General features: G+C 37.5%; 1 protein-coding gene across 3 annotated transcripts; it reads left to right on the top strand.

Moving 5' to 3' along the window:
- The first annotated feature begins 3,805 nt into the window (after positions 1 to 3,805).
- On the top strand, positions 3,806 to 14,833 carry LOC113774537 (protein ROS1). 3 transcript variants are annotated; one of them, XM_027319077.1, is made up of 21 exons: positions 3,806 to 3,888; positions 4,478 to 5,079; positions 5,634 to 7,655; positions 7,741 to 8,151; positions 8,922 to 9,012; positions 9,107 to 9,726; positions 9,817 to 10,475; positions 10,563 to 10,642; positions 10,734 to 10,818; positions 10,904 to 10,995; positions 11,068 to 11,136; positions 11,219 to 11,255; positions 11,334 to 11,416; positions 11,929 to 12,405; positions 12,572 to 12,608; positions 12,701 to 12,758; positions 12,934 to 13,073; positions 13,149 to 13,214; positions 13,290 to 13,404; positions 13,511 to 13,549; positions 14,357 to 14,833. In XM_027319077.1, exons 2-21 carry the CDS (start codon positions 4,479 to 4,481, stop codon positions 14,473 to 14,475), a joined length of 5,901 nt encoding a protein of 1,966 aa, XP_027174878.1. In that variant the 5' UTR covers positions 3,806 to 3,888; position 4,478; the 3' UTR covers positions 14,476 to 14,833. The 3 variants fall into 3 exon arrangements, with proteins under 3 accessions (XP_027174878.1, XP_027174879.1, XP_027174877.1); XM_027319078.1 differs by having other exon boundaries at positions 3,818 to 3,895; positions 9,829 to 10,475; XM_027319076.1 differs by having other exon boundaries at positions 3,818 to 3,895.
- The last annotated feature ends 1,963 nt before the right edge of the window (positions 14,834 to 16,796 follow it).

Here is a 16,796-nt window from a genome sequence, read left to right as displayed (position 1 = left end):
AACGATCACAGCACCAAAAATAATACTACTACTAATTACTAATAATGGCTCTGTTCAAAACTTCAAGCATTAAGGAAGTTTTACTGTTGGCAAGAAGCAAAAATTTAGGCTCTGTTTGGATTAGTTGTTTTTGGGAGTATTTATCAAAAATTTTGTTATAGCTGTGTATATGAAAAATTTTTACTGTAAATGTTTTTTGAATTGTTCTTAGAAATATTTTTAAAATATATTTTTGAGTATATTTATAATTTATAATTTTTTTGAGATATTTTTTTGTAATTTTACACGACCCACCACCACCACCACCCCCTTCCTTTTCCTCCCTTTCTCTCCTTTCCGTTCCTCTCCTCCTTCCCTCTAGTTCCTCCCCTTCCTTCTCCTCCCTTCTCTCTCTTTCCTCTCCCTTCTCCTCCCTAACCCCTCTCCCGCTTGCAGGTGGTGGCTGCGACTTTAGCCACCACTTTAACCACGACAGTCTTGATCGCGATTTCTGATTACAATCAAATTTGATCATGACTAGGAAGGTTACAGTTAGTGGAAGGAAAAGAAATTGAGGGGCGGGGAAAGGGAAAGAAAAAAGAAGAAAGAAGAAGGAGAGGGAGGAGGAGGACAGAGGGAGGAAAGATGGGCAGAGAGAGAGAGAGAGGGTCATAGGTATGGAGTAGTGGTCATAGTGGTAGAGAGTGATGGATAGTGATGTATTTTTTTTATATATTTGGAGTTATTTTTGATATATTGTGTGGATATAATATTTTTAAAATTATTTTTATTTGTATATTACTGTAGTATTGTATATGAAAAAATTATTTTTCAAAAATTGAGGAATCCAAACAAAGCGCTAGGTATTCTCATCACAATTTAGCATTTATTAGTATATTTACACACTCAAAAATGATAATAATCAATTTCGAAGATGACATTATACCTTGGCCCTAACACAGATCCTGTAAGGATTTCTTTCATATATAAAATGGTTCGACATAAGCATGATGTTACCAATTAAGACATGTAAGATATAACCTACTACATTAACACTTAGAAGTGTAATCTAGTCGAATCAAACTCAAATTAAAAAATTTGAACTTGAGCGTGAACTTAAACTCATCAAGCTTTTAAAAATTCAACTCAAGCTCAAGTTTGATTTTATTTTACATTACTCGAATTCAAACTCGAGTTCATGCTTATTACACCCAATTGAACTTGTTTCGTGCTTAATCAAGTTTAAGAAATACAAATTTATATTTTTATATAATTTTACACAAGGGACAAAATAAACATTTCATATTCATAAATAAAAAATAAAAAATACATATATATGTGAAACTTAATTAAGTTCAATTAAATTCAATGAACTTTAGAACTTCATATATTAAATTCAAACTTGACTTTCAAGTAATTTTAACCACTCAAACGCAATCAATGCGAGTTTGAACTCAAGTTTTGACCTAGTAAACTCACAAACTACTTGATTAAGTTTGACTTATTTGTACTCACATTAACACTTGCATAAAAAAGAAACCATATTTAGAAAGACATGCACTTATGGTTGTCATGAATGATAATTTAGCCAAAAGGGGAAAATTACCATTTTGCTTGCTTATTTTCAAAGTATCCAATATGCTTTTTGTATATAGTTATGGATAAGAGATGGGAATAATTATCTATACAAATGCTCTTGAATAGTATAATGACTAGTGGTAAAAGGCACACCTAATATGTGTGCAATTTAAAAATAAATTGTTTCTCATATAAACTTATTTTACATAGAATTTTTTATTAATGAACATGACTTTGCTCATTTAAGATTTTTTTTTCTTAAGAGAGTAATTTTGTTGTATATATATGAATAGTTATATTGGAAAGATATGTTCTAGTATTTACAATGAAAATAAGTTGTAGTCAAGATAAAATTTAAACCCTATGAAGGCAAAAATAAAAATGATAAAAAAAATGTTTACATCAAAACTCAAAATTCCCACTTTATATTTGTACAAATAGTTAACAATGAATTAGAATTTGTTAATAAGGTATTACATTGTTTAAGGACAGTTGCTCACTGTTACAAGCAGTCTTGCCCCTTACTCGTGTGACCATATATGATTTATTCTATAATCTAAATATATGATCAATGTAAAACATTTGATAGTAGTAACTTGATAGGAAACTCAAGGTCACACAAATTGCATGTGTCCCTCAAAACCAAACAATTAGCAAAAATAAATCCATTTTTCTCTTTTTCTTCTACTTTTTCCAATTTTTTTGACCAATTTCCCAAATTGGCAAACAAAACCTTAATCATGAAGATTCTCCAAAATGCCACACGAGATTCTTAGACTGCCATTTTTAAATATTATCCAATTTCTCTAATTTTTGCGGTCCTCAATTTTTTTCAAAGCTTTTCATTATAATAATCTTCCACTCTATACAAAAAATCTTCCTAATTGCTCATAGGAATGAATTTGTACAACAAGTGTTTATGATTTATTTATCCAACAAAGAAATCAGAGAAGGTATATTGAGAAAATGCGAAGATAAAAAAAATAAATCAAGGTCTTGTTTGAAATATAAACGAAAAGATATGTTAGATGGTACAAAATGAGTGTAAGTAAAAAGTTTTGAATTTGAACATTTCTATTGATACTAAAAAAAAAAAAGTTGTTTGAAATGCAAGTTTTCTCTAAAAAATTTTATATTTTTTGTAAACTTATTTTTCGATCACATTTTTATCTCACATATATCAAATAATTTTTATAATATATTTTTTTTAATATAAAAACTCTAAAAAGTAACAATTCAAATGAACTCTAAATTTTGATTTTATTTTATTTTTTACTATTTGTTTAGTTGCATTAGTCACATGCAATTCATATGTTTGTTCCCGTCAAAATGAAATAGTTGCTATAACAGTAACAACAACGATGATAATACTAATTGAATAATTTAACACGATGAATCATAAAATATGAATCGAGCCATATAGGACCCACAGAATACCACCATAGCCGTAGTTGGGCGCAAAAGATCCTGTTTCCCTCCATGTTCGATGAATAACCGATTTTTGAATAGAAATCCCATGAAACCGCTAACTCGCTCCCATCTATCAAGTCATCCCAAACGATCAACTAAAGACTACTGATAAACCTCAGACGCTAACCCCACCCCAATACCGGTTACGCGTACGTAATCAAAGCCCAGCACCGTCTGACGTGGCTCATCAATTCACAGCACCGAACGCAGTAAAAAATCAGTGTGCATCCCAAACTCTCTGTGTGGGAAAACGTGCAGGAGTACGCCACTAACAAAGGGACCACTAACAGCGTCACTTAACAGCACCGCGAGAATAGGGCGGGTGAGATCAACCTAATGTAAAATACATAAACGGCGTCGATAACGCCCCTCTCGAGCGCTGGCGTTTTCTTTTTTTCTTTTCTGTTTTATTTTTTAAAAAAATTTGTTTATAATCTTCAAAGCTTAGGTGGGGAAACTCTGTTTTATTAGTTTAATCACGTGTTTAGGCGAGGTGAAGCCGCTTCACCCGCCGGTTCCACTGTTGGAGGAACTCAATTTACCAGTATAGCCTTCTATGTGCAGTTAATGACTTCTTTTATGCAAATTGAAGAGGGAATTAGTTAGAGTATCGGACTTGTCATTTATGGGATAATTTATTAATAACATAATGGAAATCTCAAGTTTTTAATGAATTATACGTGTTTTACCGGCAAAAGAAGTAAGCAATTCAGCTGGGCTCAGTCCAGTCTATTTATAAAAAGCTCTCTGGCTCATGTGTTTGGAATTTTTCGTCTCTAAAAAACAAACACTCTCTCTATATGCTTCACCGTTTCCTTCCGCCGTCCGCTACCCTGTGTGAGATCTCCGGCGACGACTAAGGTCTCTGGTTAGTCTGCTTCCAAGAGTTGATTGTATTTCTTCCACTTTCTTCAGTTATGTGACTTTTACCGTATGCTGAGGTGAAAATGGCATTTCAAAGTGGCATTCTTCCAAGTAAATTGCTTTTGCTGCTTTGGTTAAAACATTTCACTCATCTGAGCTAATTCTCACTCTGATCTGCTATGGTCAATTGATTTTAAAATTTTTTATCAGAATTACATTAATTACATGTTCAAATTTCTCCACATTGAGAGAAAAAAAAAAAGATCACATTTTTGGGTTAATTCCAGAGTTTCACAATTTAAAGGATGCTGTTGTGTAAGATATGGAAGTGTCTGTAAAAACATGGTCTGCATGTTAATTTCTGCTTCTCAGAAACTTTTTTTACCTTTTGTTTTACATTTTTTCTATGGGGTTTGAAATATTTTAGCAGGAAGACATTTTAAGCGTGGTGAAAGACCACCTAACTTCTGCAAACCTACGCGCAAGTTATTTATTTAGCATTTTCTGCAAACAAAGTGAGTGAAATAGAATTTACTGACAACAAAGTGTTGACAAATTAAGAAATTACCGGGCTTTGCTCTTGCAGAATGGAAGCAACGGTAGAGAACTCTACTGTGATTGTCAAAGGCCCTCAAATTGAGAATTCTTGGATTCCTTCCACCCCTGCGAAGCCTGGTTTGGAAGCTCAGCCAATCTACACAGAGACGCAAGAACGACAACCATTGCAAGCAAATTGGTCCCAACAATCCCTGCCATGTGAGGGAAATGCATCAGATGGTTGTAGAAAGGCAGGAAAATCAATCAAATTTCAGCAAGAAATCAAAGTCCATAGTGTAGCCACATGTTGTGGAGAAAACAATTATGTGGCTGTAGCCAGAAACTCCGATGGTTTGGATGCAACATCGGCAGCAGAATCACGGCTGCATGAAGTCCCACTCAAATTTTTTCAGGAGTTGTCCTTGGAGACAGACAAGTGGGGCAACGTTTCTTTTCAAGAATTGATGGCACTCGCAGATGCTGCGGGCACTGCCAAAGCTGCTGAGGAAGCGAGTAAAATTACTGATTTGAATGCTGAAAACATGTCATGTTGCATTCAGTTTACCCAGCTGCCAGAAATATCCACGAGTTCTTCACTGGAAAACCAAGGCCTGGATTCGAGTTCTCAGAATAATCCTAAGACACCCCATTGTGAGTCTAGTTGCCTTATTTATTGCTACCTATTACTTCTATCATAGAAAAGTTACCCTGTCAATCATGGCAGAAAGTTGCCAAGGGATTTCAAACCAATAAGAGAATGGTGGGTCAAAGTATGCTTTGAGGAGGTAACTTGCTACAGAATTGACTATTTGTTCACACAAATACTAAAAAAGCTACGTTGTTAATGTCTCCCAGCTCATAGCTGTATTAAGAAAATATAAATCCCGTAAATATTTCCTACAAATGAGTAATATAACTAAATAGCCAGAGTGGTGAAACTAGACTTGGCGAAGAAAGCCACATACCTTACATAGCTTTGTGCTAGAGTTTATCTTATGCACGCTTATCATTGCAAAGCCCTTGTTGCATCCCGCCAACCTCAGTTTCTATATGTACACGCACCAAACATTGTTCTTTATTCTGTCTGTTTACATGCTTCGCATCAAGAAAGCAGGATTCTGCCTATCATGATGGAACATAAATAAACTCCAAGAATAATCCTGGCAATGCTTACCTCAATCCTGTTAATGAATTTTCCTTTGCAGGTGAAAATGTAATTTCTTCCAGGCTCTGCTTTGATCTGAATTCTCCACCAAGAACAATTGCTGATGCATCAACTACACTTGTCTCATCCCAATTTGAGCCTGTCACACCTGATCCGACGAGGAGAACAGATGGACGGAAAGTGTCCAACTCTGCAGCAGCAGCAAAAGAAACAAGAATGCAGAATGAAGTTATGATGACACCTGAATTGCATGAGCTCCAAAACAATCAGTCAGTGCTGGTTGAGAATCAATCTTGGGCTACCATCTCCACTGTAATAGGGGAGAATTTCAAGCCTGAAGTAGGCAGTGAACAGCAGACTGATCTGACCAAGACACCACTGCAGAAGCCAAGGAGGAGAAAGCACAGACCTAAAGTGGTTGTTGAAGGTCAACCTAATACGAAGCGCAATCGCAGTCGGGGAACACCAAAGCCTACTGGCCATCAGGAAATTGCAAAACCCAAGAGGAAATATGTTAGGAAAAGTACAGTCGGCAAACCAGTGGATAGTCCTTTGGAAGGCAAAACCAATGGAACAGATCTAGAAGCAACACCCAAGAGGAAATATGTTAGGAGAAGTGCAGTCGGCAAGCCTGTGGATACTCCTTTGGAAGGCAAAACCGATGGAACAGATTTAGAAGCAAAGCCTTCTAGTTCGGAGAATGTGCCAAAAAGTAAGAGGAAGTATGTCAGAAGAAAAGGGGTTGAACAATCCACCACTCCCTTGGAAGTGGGGTGTACTACCAGAAATGACACAATGTCAGTTCGAGTAACACGAAGCTCCTGCAAGAAGTCACTAAATTTCAACTCTGAAGGCCGAGGTCCAGATGAAAGGTCCACACAGCCCCCTTTAGACGTTGATGCTAAGTCACATTCACAGGCTTCGATTCCAGAGGATCAATCAAGATCAACCATGAAGCTTGGACAGGAAATGGAAGTGGCACAGCCCCCTTTAGATGCTGATGCAAAGTCACATTCACAGGCTTCCATTCCAGAGGATCAATCAAGATCAACCATGAAGCTTGGACAGGGAATGGAAGTGACAGTTGAAAAGACTGAAATAGGCATTGCTTATGACCTCACACAAACCATAGATCATGCATTCCAAGGCTACCTTTTTGTCAACGAAAGTCAACCCTCTGGAGATACAACTTATTGCACAAGCAATCAAAATGGATGTACGAGAGGGAAATGTCAAATAGTTTTCTCAGATGTAACTCATGACAAAGAGGCAAGCAATTTTGGGACATTGTCATCTGACGCTAGGTGTGTGACAGGGAGTACTTCCAGCTGCAGCAGCAGTGCATGCTTGACCCAAGAAACACAATCAAGGAAATCAAAGAGCCAGCGATCGTTTAGAAGTGACGAGTCAGAATCTCGCAGGATAAATGCTACCGGGGCCCATTACAATTCATTGCAGGCATGCCAAGAGCTCTTTCCACCATATGGCTACAACTGTCAAGGAACTCCAAGCATGCAGTTTCCAACAATTTTCAAGAAAAAGAGGACAGAAAATTCACATAAATCAGCAACTTCAAGCATTCTGCCAAAATCCAGTACCTATGACAATGATGGTCGGGATAGTCTATGCCCTTCCAATGATTCTCAGATATACAATTTCACATCAGGAACTGATTTCATGATGTCTGCTGCTCATTCTGATGCTAATAGTATCCCAACGGCAGCAGCAGCAGCAGCTGATGGTACCCAACATGAACAGAACCCTTTCGTTTGCCTTCCAATCTTGAGAAGTGCAGAAAGATTGACGAAGAAAAGATCTAAAGGCCCCATTCGGGTTCGAGATTTTGCTTCTCTGCATGAAATTTGGGGGCAGTTTCCTACTTCCAGCAGAGGAATGCTGAGTTCTGGAGTTTTAAAAGGACCGCACACATGCATGGATGCTCTGGTTGCTCACAATCGGCCAAGAATGACAACAAAGAAGCGGTCAAAGAGAAACTCTGTTGCTTCAAATTCTTCCTTTTCAAATACCTATGATCATCAGAAATTTGCAAAAAAGTCAATGGGTATGTATATATTACTCTTTTATATCTAATTACCAGTAACAATGAAATTATCAGAAAATTTTCTTACTTGGTGCATATGATGCAGGGTCTTCAACTAAATTGTGGAAAAATAAATCTTCAACAATTGATGCCATCATTGAGCAGTTTAACTGCCTTGATATACAAAAGGAACACAACAGATTGTTCAACCAAGAACAGAACGCACTAGTCACATACCAAGTGGACTATCCATTGCAGAATTCTATTGTTCTTTATCAAAGTAATGGATCTGTTGTACCTTATGATGGTTCGTCTTCTCAAATTAGGAAGCGCCGGCCACGGCCTAAAGTTGACCTTGATGAGGAGACAAATAGAGTGTGGAAGCTTTTGCTGGAAGACATAAACAATGACGGCATTGATGGAACAGATCAGCAGAAGGCACAATGGTGGGCAGGTGAACGGGCAGTATTCCGTGGAAGAGCAAACTCATTTATTGCCAGGATGCATCTAGTCCAGGGTATGTAGGCTCATAATTTAATTTTGCAGTAGTATACATCTCTTAATGTGCATAGACGTTATTAAGAAGTTGATCTACATGGGACTAAGAAAATCTCAGTGCTGTCTTAAAAGAAGATAGTATCTTAAAAGAAGATAGTATGTAACTCAGGACTTGTTGGTACATCCTCCTTAAATATGGAACTCGAACCTTGTAGCACGTGCTCTGGAGCAAGAAGCCAAAAGATTCTGGCCATTGCGTGTCATATAGCTCAAATTTACATGACAGAACACAGCAAAGAAGTCTATTACAATTTACATTATACCTGTATATAGAAGAACAAAAATCAGTGCTCGCCAACCAAAAAGAGAAATCAATTAGTAAATTGCTTTCTTGGTGTGAAACATTTTCATTCTATTTCTGCTTTTCAAGAATATCATTTTGGCAAAAGAAATTAAGAAATCTTTTAACCGTAAATGATGGACACAAGAAAGTCAAGCATTTCAGAAAATACCAAATCGACTGCCTAAAAATTTCTAATAGTTTAATGGAATGGCATGACTGTAAATATGTTGGAGAAATAACTGACTGAAGGAAACTCTGGGCAGATGGAACAGTGTATGTGAACCTTCCATGAAAGGTTGAAGTGCAATGCATCTCACATAGCAAAAGTTGGTGTTGGATACTCCAAAAAAGTATCCTCTTCCTACACGGTTACATGATTCAGGCAGAAAAATTGTGTTTGCCATCTCAAATATGTAATAGGAGTGTGTTATTTTTTTCTTCCACAGGAGACAGACGCTTCACCCCATGGAAGGGATCGGTAGTAGACTCTGTAGTTGGAGTCTTCCTTACACAGAATGTGTCTGATCACCTTTCTAGGTGAGTTGATTTCTAAATTTCCACCCTCCTCACAAAAGATCGTAGTAGCTTGAGTGCCTGCAAAAACAACTTTAGTTTGTGTTCATTGCTGCAGTTCTGCCTTCATCTCAATGGCTGCTAGATTCCCCCTCAAATCGAAGAGCAATCACTATCATACACGACCATGTGAACAACAGACAACTGAGGGACAAGTAATAATAGATCCAGATGATACAATTAAATGGCACAAAAAGGTTTCAAGTCAACTTGCTTGCCTCCAGGATTCCGTCACTCTATGTGACAAGGAGTGCAATGAAGAAGTAACCAGTACCAGGGATTCCTCTGGAGATACATCTGAAGGCACCAAAGCAACAAAAATTTTAAGATCCGTCTCTTCAGATTCTTCAGAATGTAGTCCAAAACTGTATAATGAACCAGACATTAGCAGCTTAAAATCTCAGGATGATCAAAGACTGGCAAGCTTTAATGGAGATAGCAGAGAACTTGATGTAATTTCTTCTCAGAATTCTGTAATTTCCTCTCACAGCTCTGTGGAGACTATAAACAAGGCTGAGTCATACTCACAAAGTTCCTCCGAAGCTGAACCAGCTGATGGTACTTGTGGCTCTTTTGTAAAACTGTTACAGATGGCAGGAACAACAATGTTGCATGGAGTTTATAATGAAGGAAGCAGAAAGAGGTCATCAAGTCTCGGCATGCCAACCAAATCAGAAGGTATGGCCTGTAACTCTTGCAGTAAGAAATCAATTATCATAAATTGTTTAAAAGATATCCATCTGCATACTAATTTGAGCCTGCACATAGGCGTGAATTCAGGATTTGGAGAGCTCAGGAACTTTGATCAGTCAGAAGATAACAGATTCAGTGATGCCTACAAAGAAAATGAGCTTTTTGTAACCGAACAAATTGGATCAGCAGAATCTTCAGCAGGAGTTCCATGTCAGAATACAATTGCTATTAGTTTCGAAGAATTACAGAAGTTTTCAATTGAAAATTCTGACTCCAACTCTCCTAACAACCATCAAAGGCCAATTGAAGATCAAGAGACTGAACTTGTGTCAGAAGTTCAAAAGCAAGAGAATAACTGCAGAGTTGGGCAAGTTTCAAATCCTCTAAGTTCTTCAGAATGTATTTTGGATGTCTCAGGAAAAACCCAAATAACTAGAAATCAGAAGGCTGTTCATTTGAATCTGAATGACTGCAATACAATTGTGGAGAAAATTGATGAGGTGAGCCCTAGTATATCCAATGCCAAAAGGGGAAGAAATGGAAAAGAGAAAAAGGATGCCATTGATTGGGATAGTTTAAGAATACAGGCACTCTCTAATGGTGAAAAGAGAGAGAGGACAGCCAATACAATGGACTCAGTGGACTGGGAAGCGGTGAGATGTGCAGAAGTTGAGGACATCGCTGAGACCATCAAAGAAAGGGGAATGAACAATATGTTAGCTAAGAGAATCCAAGTATATGTTCTAATTCTAGCATAATTATGGATTTTAGTCTCTCAGCCACTAATCATCACTGTCAGCTAATGATATCGAATCATGCAGGACTTCCTAAACAGGCTTGTCACAGATCATGGAAGCATTGATCTGGAATGGCTGCGGGATGTCCCACCAGATAGGGTCAAGTAAGTGTATCAAATGGCTTCTGATGCCAGTGCATAAAAAGTTTTGCAATGACAGTAAGCCTAACAACCTTGTATCATATTTATTGTGCAGAGACTACCTATTAAGTGTAAAGGGTTTGGGTCTAAAAAGTGTAGAATGTGTGAGGCTTTTGACACTTCACCATCTTGCTTTCCCAGTAAGATTAATACTTGAACCAAAATATTTAGAATGGTCAGAAAGGATTTACTTAGAAGAACTCATGTTGGATTTACTTCGATTAGGTGGATACAAATGTTGGACGTATTGCTGTAAGACTGGGCTGGGTACCACTTCAGCCACTTCCTGAGTCACTTCAGTTGCACCTTCTAGAACTGTGAGTTTTGGAGTCTCAATAAACTATTCTTGTTTCATCTCAGATATTAGTGTTACTGTTGCTGTTGTACAGGTACCCTGTGCTGGAGTCAATCCAAAAGTTTTTATGGCCAAGGCTCTGCAAGCTTGATCAACGAACCTTGTAAACTTTGTTTCTTCCATAGTTATATCAAATAGCAATGAGTCCCTATGATTTGCTGACTTAAGATGCTTACAAATTGTAGGTATGAGCTGCATTATCAAATGATAACATTTGGAAAGGTATGCCATTCAATTAGGACGTTCTTTCCCCTAACTCATTTTTAAATTAAAGCTGAAGACTTCTCCATTATTTCCCAGGTTTTTTGCACAAAAAGCAAACCAAATTGCAATTCGTGCCCCATGCGAGGAGAATGCAGGCATTTTGCAAGTGCCTTTGCAAGGTATATCCAATTTAACCAACTAGGTTGTAGTTAAGGCATCAAAAATTAATAAAATGCCTTTCCACTTTTCAACCTCTTGGCAAAGGCCTTTATTCTGCCTTCATTCATGTACATGGAAACTTCTATTCAAGTTACTGGTAGTAAAAACTAAAGAGGAATCACTTACAAGCTATCTATAGCAAAATCAGAAGGGTCTTTTTTTTTTCAAATCTGAAGCAGGTGAGTTGAGAAAGTAGCTTATTGGAAGATTTTACTCGTAAGGTACCTTTGGTTAACAAGTATCTACCTAGAGGTTGTTCTTTAATTCTTAAGTTATTTGGCCTTTGTGTCTCAGAGATAGCTTCTGGCTTTAGTCTTAATTAGGTTTAAGTTTTTCTTTAACTTACCCATCTTAACTACAAATAAGCTCAAAGGCGATAATGAAAAACAGCACCAGAGATTCCCAGAGACAACCAGAGATTCCCACATAAAAATGGTAGTTTCATTATACGTATAAAATATGTTACATGCAGTGCTAGGCTTGCCCTCCCAGCACCAGAGGATAAAAGCATCATTACTGCAGCACAATACAGAGAACCCAATACAAATCCAGAAGAAAACATAAATCACCTGCAACTGCCTCTACCTCAAACTAGTCAACAATTGGAATCTGGTTCTCAAGTTGGAACCTGCGGTCCTATCATTGAAGAGCCTGCAACACCAGAGCCTATCATCGAACAGCCAGCAAGCCCACAGCTAGAACATACACAAATACCAGAGCTTGACATTGAGGACGCATTCCATGAAGATGAAGATGCTGATGAGATTCCTACCATTAAACTCAATATTGAGGAGTTGAATCAGAATCTGTTGAACTACATTCAAAAGAATGTTGTTTTAACTTCAGAGAGTGAAATGTCAAAGGCATTAGTGGTTTTAACTCCAGAAGCTGCTTCAATCCCCACGACTAAACTTAAGAACATAAGCCGATTAAGGACAGAGCATTACGTGTAAGTTCATTCAAGCTTAGCTACAAACATATGCCTGCAATTCATTAACTAAAGAGTAAAGACATGTATAGACTTGCAAAGCATGTACAAAGCACAACTTCTTGTCTTAAAAGATGACAGTATAATGAATAGCTGCTACATGCCTAACTATCTACCAATTTAACAGCTACGAGCTTCCTGATGCGCATCCACTGCTGAAAGGGGTTAGTGTTACATCTGCTTCTCATTTGACATATAGTTCCTGCCTACCATGTGCAACTGAACTTTCTAACCATCTTACTGTATCAAAATCCAGTTTGACCAACGAGAACCAGATGATCCATCGTCATACCTTCTCGCCATATGGACACCAGGTAAGCTAACATGATGAAATTGAAACAACAGAAACCCTTAGCAGAGGGCTTGAAACATACTGATCAATGACTTTTTGATGTATATTATGGAATGAATATATGAATCTTATACCCGTGTGTGTGTCTACTCATCAATAGTTTTTTAAGTGTAAATGGGAAAACCTCTCAATATCAGGTGAAACTATAGACTCTATTCAGCCACCAGAAAGATCATGCAGCTTCCAAGAATCTGGCAAACTATGTGATCGGGAAACATGCTTTTCGTGCAACAGCATACGTGAAGCAAACTCCCAAACTGTTCGAGGCACACTACTGGTGAGGACGCATCCTTTTTGTGCCTCTTACTTCATAACAGTGTAATTCCTAATTTATGATGACCCCTGTGCACAGATACCATGTCGAACAGCTATGAGAGGAAGCTTTCCGCTTAATGGCACATACTTCCAAGTTAATGAGGTACACAAGTCCAGCAACAGTGAAATCTTATAGATTCTATGAACAAAAGCCTCAAAAGGAACTCACTAACTGCAGGTGTTTGCGGACCACGAATCTAGCCTTAACCCAATTGATGTGCCAAGAAATTGGTTGTGGAATTTGCGTAGACGAACAGTTTACTTTGGAACATCCATACCTACCATATTTAAAGGTAAGTAATAGTAGAGTTCATTCATCGTTTTAGTTAATAACTAGTTCCTACTTCATCCAAGGTAGTTCCTGGAGTACATGACATTTTTTGTTTTCTTGTTTATTAGGACTGTCACAGGAGGAAATTCAATACTGCTTCTGGAGAGGTAACAAAAAAAAAAAGAAATCAAACACTTTTTGCAGTTAATTCAGCAGCTTCATTTGAATTTTGGTAACTAATTTTGTAGCATTATGTAGCATGCACAAGGAAATTACTTGCAAAATTTAGTACAACTTTGTTTCTTCCGAAATTAGATGCTTGCTACTAGCTATCATATCCTGAAATGAGCAGTTCAAGCGAGGTTCAACAACATAATAGCATCTTATTTAAACACTTTGCTTCATTTCTTAAAAGGTAACTTTATCCTCTTAAACACAGTTCTCATATGTATTGACTCCTATTGACAGACAGATTTTGGACTTCAAATTCTACTAGTTCTTATTTATACATCATTAAGGTACTTATTTAACAAGGAAAGTTTAATTCTTAGACCTGCTCAACAAAAATGTAGTTTAGACTCGTAGGAAAGAAGTGCTTGGCGTGCAAAACCAACCTTGCTGCTAGAAGGCGGACAAGAGAAAACTATCTATGGTTGGGCCAGAAAGTACCAGACATGATAAATGTCATATTTTGTAAAGAAAATTCTGGTCTTGCTAGCTGTGATTCTCATTCATTGACCAATGTGTATTAACAGGATCAATATGATGCTCTCAATCAAGGAAACAATCCACAAAGTATGGAACCATACGACAATGAATGTGTTAGAAGACCAAAATACATAATTTCACAACCTATTTCCTTTAGAAATACTCCATCTTAGAAAGTATAATGCGTTTCTAGCATGCTATCCCTATTGGCAACGGTTATATCGCTTCCTTTTCCAGTTGCTTAATGTAACCTCTGTGTTTGCTAGGGTTCGTGTGCTTGAGGGGATTTGACAGGAAGACACGAGCGCCTCGACCACTTGTTGCTAGACTACACTTCCCAGCCAGCAAGTTGACTAAGAAAAGAGGAAGGACAGATGAAAGTTAAGCCATTGATCCCTCACCATTGCTGCATTCTATAATATTTGGTGACATGGCACCAAACTAGAGGACTTGGATTTTGAAAGAAGTAAACAATAGTCAGCAAGTTTTGTATAAAGGCAATCACAAGGGATTCGGCATGTTTTAGCATAATGTGATCGTTAAACTTTTGTTGTATAGAGTCAATTAACTTAATGGAAAAGAGGCCGGTCAGCGAAATTAGGTCATGTTTCTTTACATTACCACCTCGTTTCTTTATAATTGTCGTTTTTTCCTTTTTGGAAAATTGTCTCAAATTTTGTTGGATATGGGATGGCATTTTAAAAGTGTGGTAAGACCAATAGATCTCCAGAAACGCTACATGATTTGGAAGCTTTTTATGGATAGTTTTGCTGGGAGTATTAGATTGAATTTTGAGCAGCAATGAGGTATACAGATGAAAAGATGAGCTTAGTTTGGTCGGGTCTGATTAGCAAACCCCAGCGCCAAGCTAGCAGAAGTATATCGCCAGTTAACGCTTCGGAAACTGACAGGACTATAAATTTCTAATTGTTGTTGTCAGTTCTAAAAATAGAGATTGTTGCGGACTTTGACATGTTTTCTCCCCATGAAAATAATTAGATGTGCAGCCGTTTAACAACTCTAAATTCTCAAGCCTTGACAGGTATGGAACGGATTCAGACACTTGCCCTTGGACTACTTTATTTCCACAACAAGCGATGAATAGTTAGTTGCAGTTAAGTGGAAGCAAAATCAAAACAAAATCGTTGGATGAAAGTAAGATCAGAGACTGATTCAGTTGAAGGAACAAAAAAGGAGTTAATCAGCTCTGGAACAAACTGTCAGGTAATCTATCCAGCTAAGCCCCGTGAAACCTTAGCAAATGCGAGAAACAAACCAGACGGAAAGTGGAGTAAAAAGAGGCCAAAAAGTTAGTATGCGTATTGAGGGTAAACTGAGGATAGAGAGAGCAAAAGTGGAAAAGTTTCTCAGAGATCCCCTCCACCGACCAAAATTCAATGACTGCTACCATGACCGGACATATACTACTCAAAACAGGGATAGGCGGTCCTCACGTTTTAGACTTGAATATAATTTAACTCACAGGACAGGAGTAGCGAAAGGAGGAGAAAAATAAGCGAAGTATGTAAATAGGGAGAGTTAGTTAAAGACACTTACCAAGCAGCTCTTTCGCCTTTTTGTTGGGAATCTGGGAAGAAGCCAGGAAGTTTCTGCAGCTTCAAGATGAACTGAGGTGCCCAGAAATGCCTACGGAGGCCCAGATAAAAACTGCAAAAGAAAAAAGGCGGTCACAGATCTTATGGCAGTAGAACTCGGATAGAAGTGCCCCACCAAAAAATTTGCAATTACGACTTTCAATCTCCAACCGAATTCGATCCCAAACACAAACTTCTAAAACATACACAAATATGCGAACGACTTCCCGATTCCGATCTAAGTTCAGAACTGATATGACGGATGAAATGAAAGCTTGAATACTTAAATCTAATCGATTCAAACCAAAATAACAACAGATTCAGAGGTCCGTAGACTATACGTATACAGATACATGACTAACCCGTTTGAGCGGAGGCTGGAATGGTTATGGTGAACTGTATCGAGGCCTGAAATGATGACTTGGAGAGATCTAGGCTTGTTTGCTTTGCTGGGTGCAATTTGGTTCGGCAATTCTCGATCCCTCAGTTCGTTTATCTATTTGTTTGTGAGACGGAAACAGGTTAAGAAAAAGAAGTGAGGGTTTTGCGCGTTTGGCAATTTGCCGCTTTCCCGCATTTGGAGTTCCCTCCATTTTTTCCCTTCTGTTGCGTAGCATTTAAAATTCGGGCGCTAAGAGGCGTCAAATGTGACTTCATTAATGCCTCTTTTTAACTTTAGAAAATCATCGCGTACATTTATCTAATAACACTATTCGGGTAATTCTATTTCAAAACTTATCTTCTTCTCTATTTGGGTGTACTATACCTGCAAAAAATTTTCAAATAAGAAGATAATGCGAATAGAAACTCTATAATTTTCAAAAAAAAAGTGCTAGTATAATAATTCATCGAACTTGACCTATCTTCGTGTTTGGATAGCTAATCTTTTCTAAATAATAATATTTTGCTTGAATTATACACATATTTTTTAAATTCATATTTTATTTCACATATATCGTATCATAAAAAATGTTACAGTATTTAACATATCAAATAATACTCTGTCCAAATATTGTTAGACTTATTGCAAAAGATTATGGGATCCATGACAAAATTTTATGCCCATCCAACTAATCATTTTATATACATACATTCACGCACACATACACCT

This window comes from Coffea eugenioides, chromosome 6 (assembly GCF_003713205.1).
Source record: "Coffea eugenioides isolate CCC68of chromosome 6, Ceug_1.0, whole genome shotgun sequence".
NCBI classification, from domain to species: Eukaryota; Viridiplantae; Streptophyta; class Magnoliopsida; order Gentianales; family Rubiaceae; genus Coffea; species Coffea eugenioides.
Note: the sequence above shows the minus strand (reverse complement) of the source record. Positions and strands in the feature narration are given on the sequence as shown.

Bases quoted from the DNA above. Each gene is read 5' to 3' on its own strand.
- LOC113774537 (XM_027319077.1), top strand. From the start codon at position 4,479: ATGGAAGCAACGGTAGAGAACTCTACTGTGATTGTCAAAGGCCCTCAA. The intron at 13,074-13,148 runs GTGAGGACGCAT...CCCTGTGCACAG, and splicing joins CTGTTCGAGGCACACTACTG to ATACCATGTCGAACAGCTAT. The intron at 13,405-13,510 runs GTAAGTAATAGT...CTTGTTTATTAG, and splicing joins CATACCTACCATATTTAAAG to GACTGTCACAGGAGGAAATT.